Consider the following 13,238-nt stretch of genomic DNA (forward strand, 5'->3'; position numbering starts at 1 on the left):
GGCCCAGGGATATTAAAAGAGAGGCTGCTGTGTGAAAGACTGAAGCCATAGTCCACCAAAGAAACCCAGTGGGTCCAATGAGTCCCCCAGGTGGGAGGATGTTTGCACTGTCATGAGGATCAAGATAAAAAATATCTGACGGTCCAGATATTTCGCTTGTTCCTCAACGAGGAGAACGTGTCCGTTTCTAGTTAAACTCCTCTGAGTTTAAAAAGGCACCGGCGTCGTCACGGTGGCTCCGCTTCAGGCCATCGTCAACATAATGGATGGAAGCCCAAACAGAAACTAAAAAGCTACGTTCATTATACGATGGCAGTTAGAGTGGCGATGTGTTAAACGCCTCTGAAGCTCTGAAACAAGTCGTGATGCTGTGTTTAGTGGTATGAGCGCCACAAACACAATCACACTCGCCTTCATTGTATTTGAGGAAGTGGTGCAGAATTTCAATCCAGACTACTGTCACAATTCTAGTCTAGTAATCTTTCTCTTTGTGAGAAATCTTCATTATTTATTTTTTTTTTGTCCCCGTTGTCTCAGCTCTGTCCTGTAATTGAGTCTAACAGTGCATATCTCCCATCTCTCCCCGGAGCCTGAGCTAAAGAAGACATCTGGATAGAGGGAACAAAGGGCCTTTTCTGCTCCCGGTCACCCAGTCCGGTCCGGTCCTCAATGGACCCGCAAAGCAAAGACGCTCCTCCTTCAGCTGTGCTCTTAGCACGCTGGAGTAATACCAGCTCATGTTCAGAGAATGGCACTTACATTGTTTGCTAAAGAAACCAGTTAGTTCACCTAATGTTTGGATGTCATGATGACTCGGCAGAAAAGCTCTAATTTCTCCTCCTTTTGAGAACAGCTTGTTGGCTGAATTAATGGAGCAGTACGGCCAAATAATAGAAGATGAATATCAGATCACAGCACAGCGAGCCGGTCTCGTCCTCCTGGTCAGAACTGTCTCCTGGCTGCACTCGTATCCTGAGAGCAATTCAGCAGCACTAACTTCCTGTGAGGAACCTGATTATTTTGATCAAACCATCTAAAAAAAAAAAAAGGCTGTCGTTTTAAAGTTGATACTGGATCACAGCTTAAATTGGAGTTTAAAGTTTTTGAATTTAATCTAGGTTTAGAGTCAAAACTAAACTGAGGTTTAGATAATTTAATCTAAACCAGTTTTGAGGTTTGGTGCAACATGATTAAGTTAAGTTAACCGGATTTAGTCAGGTTTGAAAACTGAATCCTTGTCGGTGCAACCCAGCCTTAACGTCTTCATGTACACACTGCAGTGTAATACATGTATAAGCAGATCAAAGTGATGATCCTTCACTCAGAAGTAATGCTGTCATGGAATCAGTGGAGTGAAGCAGCCGAGGAGGGGATAGTGTTACTCGGTCGCATTTCCAACCGGCTGCTCTGTGAACTGGGATCCCTGCCAATGTGTAGAATCGCCGGGTCCAGCTGTGACCCAACTGGAACTTGACCGTGGAGGAGAGGAAATCAATAGTGCATCCGACTGCCTAAGAGCTGATATACTGTCATCCAATGTTTTCGTGCTACTTAACATTCTGAGTTCACACTGCTGTCTGATCTGCTGCTGCTCAGACTGGCTCAGTAGGTAACAGAAAAATGGTCTTCTGGAGAAAGCGTGGGTGGGTGGATGCAGTTCAGCCGGCGTAGAGCGGCGGGGTTGCGAACGGCGGCGTGATCAGATACTTGTGACGGCAACATGTCGGCGCTTGTGTCGCGTCCCTGAAGGCATTTTCTCCATAAGAACACAGCCGGCTTACTCACACGCTGCTGCTGCTGCTGCTGCTGCTGCTGCTGCGTCCTGAGAAGAGGTTTGGAAAAGTCAGCCGGCATGTTTGTTTTTTCTATTTGGGTCAATTTCCAACTAAGGAAACAGGAAAAAATCTATTTGGACCTGGAATGTCTGTTTTTAAGCAAAGATCGCATCCGTCAACCAGCGTTCTCTGTGTCGATGTGCTAAATGAATGGAAAGGATATTAGTTTGTTGTGTGTTAAATTAAGTGTTAAACCTCTTCTAGGTTTGAAGCATTGATATGTCAGCTGTTAATTCTTTATTTCCGTTCTCCTGCTCACGGAGGAAAACGCTTTTACTCCACTGCCTACCAGTAGAAAGAAGCATTTGTGTCCTGACCAGTTGACTTTGATACGTCTGAGCCCAGCATGGAGCGACTGTGATCTCCTCTCTGTTTGGGAACAGTGAGCCTGTTGTTCTGTGCTCATATCCTGCCCGCTGTCTTTCTAATATCCTGACCTGGCCCTGTTCAAACTGCAGCTTGTCTTTGTTTGGTGCCTCATCCAATGGCTCCAGGTCACACAACCTTCACCTGCTCACTCAGAGTCCCTTCTGCTCTCCTCTCCAGAGGCTCTATATGTTTCAGCGGCCGTTATATTTTTCACTCTCCTTGTTTGTTTATCATTAAAATAAACGGACTCCCAGACACACACACACACACACACACACACACACACACACACACACACACACAGTCTATTGTTGGAGCCACAGACTGTTACTGGAAAGGTTTCAGATAGAAACATAAATAGATTTTTATAGTTGAAACACAGACGGACATGAAATAACAGCTGGAGCAGTTCAGTGTAAATGGAGTCTGTAATTGGTTTGTGCTGCAAACCGTTTTAGACCAGTTAGAGCTGTTTTGTTTCACATCGCACTGCTGTGGAAAGTGCTACTTCAGAATAAAGTTGCACAGGATATCTGCACCTTTTTCACCGTTTCCCGTCCTTCACATTCTCACACTCATCTTTAACTCGGTTTTGTTTGTAATTCTTGTATGTGGTTGACTGTAGATGACATTTGTATTAAATGCAGTCATTCCATGACCTTTTAAAGGAATGTAGTGCTGACAAAAAAAAATCAAGTACAGTACAACCAAGAACTGAACCTCGGTGTTTCAAGCCAATTGGCATGGGACGATACGTCCCGCACCAGTTTCCCCAGAATGTCCCCATTGTCCTGGCCAAAACAACTACAATTCACAATGTTATCCCCATAATCATCAAATATGCTTAAAATGACACTTAAACATACAGGAATGACTTTACCAATATTTTCATTGCATCACAGATGATGAAGAACACAAGCGCACCTTAAATAAGGTTAGCATAAATCATAAGGTCCCTGCTTAAATGAAGGATAAATGATAAAAGCTATTATGGAGATGAATTCTTGGGGCCTTTCATACAATGTGCATGCCAACTAAGCATCATGTTTATTTCTGTTGCTTTAATTTGATACATTTTCAACACCTTGTTGTTCTGGATTAATGATCTAAAGTGTTTTTGTCCTATTTCATGCATGTTCACTACAAAATACAGCTTGTCTAAAAAATGAAGTACAAGAGACAGTAGTTACATTTGAAGTACCGTATGAAAACTGAATTTTCCTCAACACATTTCACAATAAAAGCCTTGTTAGGAAAAGAAGGGAGTCCACCACTGAAACGCTGCTGGGCTTTTAATTTGAAACGGATACAGGAAGTTTGTATTCATTTTTTCTGAAATCCCGGAGTTCTGCTTATCAACATGTACAAACAGTTAATCAAAGTACCACCCGTGTTAAGTTGGGGGGGCAGTGAGAATGAGACGCGGTCCTCTGCGGACGGTCTCTTGCCTGACGTCCACTCGTCACATTATGTCCAGTAGACTGAGGTCTGGACTCACGCTCCCTCACCAGCAGTCCACCGCTTTAGATGGCGAACGCTGATGGAGTCGTCTGTTGTCACGATGCTGTTGATGGAACATCCAGCTCCCCTCACACACATCAATACAGACCTATTGTGGAGCCGTCTTAGGTGTGAGACGCTTTTTCCTAAGTTGAGAAATTAGTTTGGACAGACCACCCTGGCTTACAAAAGAGCCAATTAGAGCAGCATAATGCTGTCTTCAATTAGATTTGCATGGCCCGCTCAGAGGCAGCCGCTGCCTATTGTCCTGCAGATTAAACACAGGCAGCGCGGCCTCGGGCCTCACTTCCACTGCCTGCATGTGCTCTCCTTGTACCAAGCATGCACTCGTACACAGTCTGTTGTGCCGATTGCTTTCCTTTGCTGTGTGACTGGAGCGTCATTTAACACCACAACTCTGCTTTAGACAGCTGACTGAACACAGTTTTTCAGTTTGCACACATGGATTCAGTACGTTTTTGTAATCCTAGATGATGACGAAGTGCTCCACTAATTTAGAGTTGTGCTTCCACAAAGTTTTGGGACTAGCAGGAGATAGATTCCTAGATATCTTGACTTTTTGCCCCTTTACCATAAGTAAGGCCCCTCTGCCCCGAAATCTGAATATGCTCCTCCAGTTCACATGTCCATGTGTTCAGGGGCAAGTTACTGAACCCCAAATTCTCTCCTGGTGTGTGTGTGTGTGTGTGTGTGTGTGTGTGTGTGTGTGTGTGTGTGTGTGTGTGTGTGTGTGTGTGTGTGTGTGTGTGTGTGTGTGTGTGTGTGTGTGTGTGTGTGTGTGATTAGTTTAGATCCCAATGAGCAGGTAGCACCTTGTATGGCAACCTGTGAAGCTAACATTAGCAGAGTACGTTAGCTCCTCTATGCTACGCTAGCTCCTGAAGATATACTGAATATATACACATGCTGCTTTTGCTTTACAATGATTGGAACGGAGAAGATAGACCTACCCGGCTTTCCAGGAACAGTGTTGTTACAATCAGAGCCATTCATAAATTGATCTGGTTATAATTGCGGTCTGGTCTGGTTTCACCTGGTTATCAGAACATTAACCTATAGTATGATTAAATTACCCAGGAGACCCTGTATTTTGAGGAGCATTAAGAAGAGCATTAAAATACAACGTCCATTTGTTTGTTGGTGGTCAGAGAGTCTTACTCTTCAGTACACACATGTGTCTTGAGAATGTGGTGCGACCTGGCATTTTATATGGTGGCTCCATTTTGGTGAGTATCCTGAAAACCTTCACCGTTGCTCTTATAGACAGAATTTTGAGTTTGAACAGGTCCTTACAGTTCAAATATTGAGTTTTCTGAGTAAAAAAAGCACAAGCCGTTCCATGGATGGGTCTACTAGAATGTGTTACAGTGCTTATTTGAAATGAGTTCTTAGAGCAGCCATTGGGCCTCTCAGCAGCTCATCTATTTAACTGATGTGTTTGAAATGAAGCACACAAGGCTTCAGCTCCCAGCAATACCTTCTGACTTCCCTCTGCCTTTGTTAGGGAACCTTTGGAGTCGGGGCAGTGATGTTGTGAGGTTAATGACTGTGAAAAAATTGCACTAAGGAGTCATAAGTTGCAACGGTGACCACAAAAGTAGAGGTCATGTAATTAGACGGGGTCCTAATGATGGTGAAGCCACAGGAGAGAGCCCTAAACATCCTGACCAATTGGCTGTCAGCTGATGACCAGTGGTGTTACCCTGCTGGATACAGTCTGAGCCAACAACTGAACTAGCTTAAAAAAAAAACTGCGGGGAGGGAAACTACTCAGTTTGACCCAATATAACAAATGCAGACAAAGGCCTGGGGCAGTAACTGGAAGCTTATCTGACTATAAAGAGAGGAATCTCCGTCTGTCTGTGTGTCCTTCGCATATCTCGAGAACCGTTCCTCCGATCGGCTTTACACTTGGCCGGTGTATTGCTGGGGACCTCATGGAGTGCTCTGTTGAATTTGGTGCAGTTTGGACAAGCAACACGTTCAGTATTAATAAACTTTCAATAAACTAACAAACTGCGCTCTGTGTAGGGGCGGAGCTTCAGGGCTCTGCAGACAAATTTTTGCTGCTAGATGCTGGATATACTAATGTTGTAAAGTAACGTTTATAACGGCACCATAAATTACACAACGTTTTTCCCATCATTTTAGGCTGATTGCTTCATAAAATATGATGATAGGCTATAAAGTCTTCATTCAAAAACCTCAATCAAAGCTTCAAATGTAAAAAAAAAAGAAAAAAAAGAGATATTCGACACAGCCATAGTGTTTACAGCCGCTGGAATGACTGGGACCCGGCTGTGCTCCCATGTTACACCCAACCAAATCGACATGCTAGTTTTCCTCAACAGACCAACTAAGCAGAAGTCGGGACACTGAGATATTTGTCACATTCAATGGGCAATGGGCATTTATTTTCGTGGTAATAAGCAATCGGACAAATGGGATTTTGTCCAATAGGTTATTTTGAGACTATTTGGGTATCAGAATAATGGGCCTTCAGACAAATGGCATGGCACCCAGTCCTCAACTCCCCGGAATTTTGTTCATAAAGTTCAGTAGTCAAATTCTCAATTTTAAAGCATTTAGAGATTCATAGCCAAGTCAATAATCATGATTAATTATGAATAAGTATGGTTGATCAGAATACTTGCCAACCTCCAGATATCATAGCCTGAATGATGCTGATACATCATCTTGAGTTCGTTTAAAAAGTCGTGAGAAGAGACGGGGCAGAGGAGCCGTCACTCACATTAACTTTGTCAGATAAAGGTGCAGGCAGTTTTTTGGGTTTGAAAGAATGCCACACATTAATCTCTGTTCGTTGTTGCACATGCAATGACCCGGTTTGAGATAAAGTCTGACCCTTCACCTCTAAAGGCACGGCTTGGCTCAAGACTTCCATTAATGACAAGGTTACAGTGTGTTTTGATTGGCAGAGGAATGCGAGCTAAAGCCATGGAAAAGCAAAGAGTTACTCAGGCAGTTCCTGTGATCGTATTCAGCTTCAGGTATCATTTTCCATAGCTCTCAGGCCTGTCCTGTCCTATTCCCTGTAAGGCCTTTCCCTGGGGATCAGGCTTGTGGCTGCATTCCAGAGCCGTCCTCTCAAATTAGACTTTCTAGAGGCTGCAGTCGTTCTGATGCTCCCTTCATTGGGAGGCAACACACACAAACCCTGCCTTCTTGACCACGGTTGAGATCCTGCCCACAGCTCCAAAGCAAGTTTACACTTTTAGCCTCCTGCAATTTGAGGAACAGTAGTTTTGTAAAACTCCAGCAGGTATGCAGTAAACACTCACTTACTTGTTGCCAGCAGTGGACTGTGCAGTTGTTGCTGAACAACACACTTCTTCAGGCCACTCATGACATCCGATAATCTTCTGTTAGTTGGAGCCAAAATCAATACGGTAACTGATAATAATCTTGCAAAGGGAAAAATGTGTAGAGGAAAGTTTATCATATTAATGATATAATAATCTATTTTTCTAAAACAACACCAATGTTTAGAGAGGCTTTAACATCCCGAGAATAAAGAATATAATTTTTTGACTCTATCTCCTAAATGACAAGCATAAAAGCTACAAAACCCTTTGAATACATTTGCATACTGTTGGATTTCCTGAAGCCCTTGGACTGCATTGTCAATAGAGTGTTCAAACCTTTGACAGTAAACTGGCTAACAGCTCTATGTTATCCTCCTCCCTCTGCTGCGGATGTGAAGACTAACTGTAGACCGGTCCTGCTGGTAGTAATGAGGCACTGGTTTAAAACATGGCTAATTAGGCTTTTTTTGCTAAGTTTTTTTGCTCTTACATAGCAATTCACTATTAGCACAAGATGCTCCATATGTAAAGGAAACGGGTCATTTGGGCCACTTGCTGGCAGAAGAAATATGTGTGGCTGTAGAGGTAATAAATTAATTAATTTAGAAATTAATATAAATCTGGATTAATGCTTCAGTTAAGGACTGTAACTGATAGAAAAGTTGTGAAATAGTGTTTAAGCCAGAGCGCCCCCTTTTTGGGGGGCTGTGGAGAAAGGTCAGCATATACCGTCGGAAAAAATGCACTTATCATGAACGAATATAATGACGTTGCACATCATATTAAACAGCAGAACCTGGGCTACAAGAATATGTAAGAGATATGAGCCAAAGAACACCAACAACAGAAATCACTTCATCAAACGATAGTTGTAAAATTTCTCTGACCTTTGCTGTTTTTCATCGATATGTTTATTTTCCCGGTAAATCAATACCCAAAGCCTTTACAGCAGTTATTTGAGAGTTTCTCTAGTGATCAAACACCTCGGTGCCCACCAGCTGTGGGAAATTGTTATAAACCAAACCTCTGATCAAAATAATTCCATTATGGTTCTACGGGAGGCTTTTTTTCATTATTCAGAGGGGATGTTACCTGGTCAAGAACAGGCTTTCAGGATCCCAAACATCTTTCTGAAAGGATGACCATCTGTGTTAAACTGTGTTGGAAATGTGAATTATTATTCATAACTTTTTCTGGTTTTGTATCTGTGTAAAGTAGTTATTGCCCCATCATTTGTATCCACCAAAAAACGCCACTGTCGGCCACTGAGGGAACAGGGAGTTGAAGTTTAGGTTCCAGTTGTTCAACTGGCATTTGATAAATTGCTCATACGGTCTTCCTTACTTGCAGATCTTGTTGCATTGATGATTGAGTAAAATACAACCTTGTGTTTGTTCCATTCTCTACGCTTAAGCAACTGCTCTGAACGCACTTTTTGGGTGGGCTGCCGAATATCCTGTAGAAACACTTTTATGGAACGTTTAATGATGACCTGTAGCTCGACAAACTGGTACTTACAGCAAGGTGCTTATCATGATCTCGCAACATCATGGGTCTGAGTGCAGCTGGGAACAGAAATTGCTGGTCATACCTGTACCTTCATCTGTCATTAGTAAGCTGCGTGGTTCGGGGCAGACATGGCATTTCCATTTCAATGAGCACGTGTAACATCCAAATGAACATGACCTCAGTGGCTTTAACACAATCCATCTCTTGTCTCCACAGATGCAGCAGCTCTTCTATGAGAACTATGAACCAAATAAGAAGGGCTACATACGAGACCTCCACAACAGCAAGATCCATCGAGCCATCACCCTCCACCCCAACAAGAACCCTCCTTACCAGTATCGCCTACACAGCTACATGCTCAGCCGGAAGATCGCAGACCTGCGCCACAGAACCATTCAGCTCCACCGGGAGATCGTTCAGATGGGACGCTACGGAGCGAATGAGCCCAGCCGAGAGGACCTCCAGCTTGGCATGCCACCTTCATTTATGCGCTTCCACCCACGACAGAGAGAGGAGGTCCTGGAGTGGGAGTTCCTGACAGGGAAGTACCTGTTCTCATCTTCTGACAGTCAGCCGCCCCGCCGCGGGATGGATTCCTCCCAAAGGCAAGCCCTGGATGACATCATCATGCAAGTGATGGAGATGATCAATGCCAATGCCAAGACACGAGGGCGGGTCATTGACTTCAAAGAAATCCAGTATGGCTACCGGAGAGTCAATCCCTTATACGGGGCAGAGTATGTGCTCGATCTGCTGCTGCTGTACAAGAAGCACAAAGGAAAGACCATGACAGTTCCTGTGAGGAGGCATGCCTACCTGCAGCAGACCTTCAGCCAGATCCAGTTCAGAGAGGAGGGGGAGATGGATGCCAGAGCTCTGGCCAGCCATATCAACAAGGATTCAGACTCCCTCTCATTTCTGTCCAACTCCCTCAAGATGCTGGTGCCCTTCAAGCTGGCCACCTCTGGCCAGGACCAGAGGGAACCAAAAGAGAAGAAAGTCAACATCTTGGTACCTCTGTCTGGGCGCTATGACATCTTTGTGCGTTTCATGTCTAACTTTGAACGAGTTTGTCTGATCCCAAACCAGAACGTCAAGCTACTGATCCTGCTCTTTAGCACAGACAACAACACAGAGCGGGTCAAGCAGGTGGAGCTGATGAGGGAGTATCACATGAAGTATCCTCGGGCCGAGATGGAGATAAAGCCCGTCACCGGCTCCTTCTCCAGAGCTCTGGCTTTGGAAGTGGGTTCCTTGCACTTCTCCAATGATTCACTGCTCTTCTACTGTGATGTGGATCTGCTCTTCACCAGTGACTTCCTCAAGCGATGTCGGACCAATACAGCCCTGGGAGAGCAAACCTACTTCCCCATCATCTTCAGCCAGTATGACCCCAAGGTGGTGTACGCTGGGAAGGTCCCTAGCAACAACCACTACGTCTTTACCTCCAAGACTGGTCTGTGGAGGAACTACGGTTTTGGGATCGTTTGTGTCTACAAGGGGGACTTGGTTCGAGCTGGAGGCTTTGATACCTCTATACAGGGGTGGGGATTGGAGGACGTGGACCTTTTTAATAAATTTGTCCAGTCAGGGATTAAGTTGTTCAGAAGCACAGACACGGGGATAGTGCACGTTCACCACCCCGTCATATGTGACCCAAACCTGGAGGCAAAGCAATATAAGATGTGTCTGGGCTCCAAGGCCTCGTCGCACGGCTCCACCCAGCAGCTGGCCGAGCTCTGGCTGGAGAAGAACGACCACGGCTTCAGGAGACTGGCCAGCAATAACGGCTCAGTTAGGACAGCGTGAGAAAAGCCGGGCTGCAAGACTGTCATAAACTGAAAAGTGAACCCGGTCTGTGCTCACTTCTCACTGCGTGGTGTTTTCACTACCTAATTTATTTTTTACTGAAACTAAAGACTTCACATGGATATATTTTGAAAATATGTCTTCTTTTTTTTAAGGAAAATATAAAGAAACGCCGCAATGAACAAGTCATAGAGACAGTCCGGCTTCTAGTACGGATTTACATAATTGATTAATGATCAAAGAAATATTTTGTGAGCCTGATTACAGCAAGGGCCCGAGGCCCCTCTGGCCTGTTCCATGGTGTCCGTCAGGCAGGTGTGCCTAATGGAGTACGCCGTCATGGTCCTTGAATATTCCATTGGTCTTGTGTGCAGAAATCAGACTGGTGTCCATGTACTCTCAGACCATCAGTGCTCCAAATAGAACTCAACTCTTGATTGTGAATGTTTACAAAAGACTGATTGTCAACAACATTTTTATCAATGACAAAACTCAGATCACAGCTATCTCAGTGGCCGTGGTTCCGCTCGTCTCTTCAATGTGACTTTTTGTCATCCCATCACACCCGGACGCGTTAGCTTGTCAAGTTCGTACACTCTTGAGGTCGGATCTTGCTCTCATTGGAATCCCATCAGCCCAGACCACGTGCTGAGGTGGCCTGGCTCGTATTGAGTTCAGATCTCAGTGAGTGTGGACAGCAAGTGGACTCAATCCAGACAGTTTATCAAACGTAGGTCTCCACATCATCTCCCCCAACGCTGAGTTCCTCAGAACAAAGGAAGCGAGGAGGAGAACCAGGCTGGAGCCCAGCTGAGACCTGCTGTGAGTCCTGTTAACGTACTGCTGATGCAAACACATTTCGTGATTTTGCTGCTGTTAAAATAACAAAATAACGGCAGAGTTTTCTTAACGGGGGTGAAGAATTTATGGGAAAATGTATTTATCTCCAAATGAGTGGAGCTTTGTTGGCGACTGTTCTTCAATAAAACAAGTCTCCTAATACTGTAGGGATTCCTCCCTACAGTATTAGGAGACTTGTTTTATAGTAAGCAGCAGAAATAGCAGGGGACTTTTATTGTGAAGAATTGGCAGGAAATGAAATGTTTTATTCGTCGTTCTAGAACCGGCCCCCTTTGACCACAAAATGTATCCGATCGCTATCAGATCAGGCAGGTCACACGGAAGTGTGAAGCGTGTCCACACGTGTGTGGACACACATGTGGACACGCATGTGGACACGGCTGAGTTGACCCGGTGCGTCTGATGACTAAAGTCACATTGATAAGACAAGTGTAACCACGGCCTCTGACTTCTTAGGGCCATTTCATTACATACATTCATTCACAGTGGTTTTCTTCCATTCGCTTTTATGGTTTTGGTAATATGACACAACACTGTTATTGTTTCTCCTGGATTTTTTTATTTTTATTTTTAATTTCTGTGAACCCAACTGCTGGATTTTATATCTGCAACTGATCTTTTGCTGTCTTATTTATTGAATTTGCAGGCTTCACCTCTACTCTCTGACTGTTGAGCTGTGTATAATGAAAAGATTGTATCACCATGTCAGATGTGGGATGGCGTTTTTTTTTTTTCATGTTGCTTTTCTTAAACTCATTATCACCAAAGAGTTTTGCACAGTCTGCTTTAGGTATCGTGTTGCCTGTGTGTGTGTGTGTGTGTGTGTGTGTGTGTGTGTGTGTGTGTGTGTGTGTGTGTGTGTGTGTGTGTGTGTGTATGTGTGTGTGTGTGTGTATGTGTGTGTGTGTGTATGTGCGTGGGTGGGTGGGTGGTGTTTTGCAGGCACAAACATGAAACTGACTGTATAATGGAGAGTAAACACGAATGCTCCATCTACCCCAGGCCTTTGTGAACCAGCCTGGCCTTTAATCCCAGTGGGCTGAAATGGGAGCAGCACTCTGGTCAGCCAGCTCAAGTCAGACGTCGCTGTCTCTTTTTATAAATGACTTTCTTTCATGGTGACATAAAGTGTTGCGGCTGGTCCCGGCCTACAGAGGTGCGGCTCCCGTGCTGATTCCACTGAGCTGTGATGTGAAGCCCCACACATCGCCCGGTCCTGTGTTCCAGGTCTGAGGGCAGAACATTTCCTCCGTGATGGGCCTCACTGTCCTGCTCCTGCTCCTGCCTGTGTTGTGCATAGGCAGGTACTGTACGCTGTAGCACTCCATCGGGTTGACGCTCCTCTTTCAGCATGAATGGCTGATTTTAAGTTGTAACAGAATGAATGAAAGTGTTGTCATTATAGTTTGTTTTTTTTATTTTCTTGGATTTCTTTTTTTTTTTTTTTTTTTTGTAATTTTTGTGCTTTCAACTCTGTCCAACTGGACATGGTTTTCTATTTAAGAAGAAATAAAATGGGGGAAAAGTATGTAATTGTGCTGCTCTTGTTGTGTTTCTCTGTCTTTTAACAACAGGTAAAATACAGGACTCACCTTTCACTAGTAAACACGTACCACTGAACAGGTTAGCAACATGGAGACAGTGGAGCAGAGGCCTTCAGGACTGAGCCTGGGCCTGGAGCAGGCGGTTAGTAATCCAGCCTCGGGGACATTCCTGTGCTGGCGTTCATATCCAGTCCACGGGAAGACTCATTTCATAACAGGCGCTAACTGCAAACACGACCAGGGATTGAGCTACATCAACAATAAATCCAGAAGAAAATGTAAAGCAGCTGAGGTGGAGCCCATTAGTGGGTCAGTGATCTCTGGTCACTGTCGGGAAGCTCCCGCAGAGCCAATAAAACTGGGCCTCCAAAGCAAATGCTGGATAAGTCAACACTCTGCCTTTACAGCTCTGCAGCAGACAGCATCCACCCGTTCATCTCTCTACAGAGCTCCACCCACACACA

The 13,238-nt window shown here is 44.5% G+C and overlaps 1 protein-coding gene across 1 annotated transcript in view; it reads left to right on the plus strand.

Annotated features, from left to right (window-relative positions):
* chsy1 (chondroitin sulfate synthase 1) overlaps positions 1-12,758 on the plus strand; it is a 47,911-nt gene extending 35,153 nt beyond the window's left edge. Inside the window, exon 3 of the mRNA XM_068730859.1 lies at positions 8,777-12,758. Coding sequence (XP_068586960.1) covers positions 8,777-10,369 — 1,593 coding nt within the window. The 3' untranslated portion in view covers positions 10,370-12,758. The remainder of the gene's footprint in view (positions 1-8,776) is intronic.
* Positions 12,759-13,238: the final 480 nt, after the last annotated feature.

Source organism: Cebidichthys violaceus, unplaced genomic scaffold (genome assembly GCF_023349555.1).
Source record: "Cebidichthys violaceus isolate CVI_PGR_0920_01 unplaced genomic scaffold, fCebVio1.0.p SCAF_5, whole genome shotgun sequence".
Lineage (NCBI taxonomy): Eukaryota > Metazoa > Chordata > Actinopteri > Perciformes > Stichaeidae > Cebidichthys > Cebidichthys violaceus.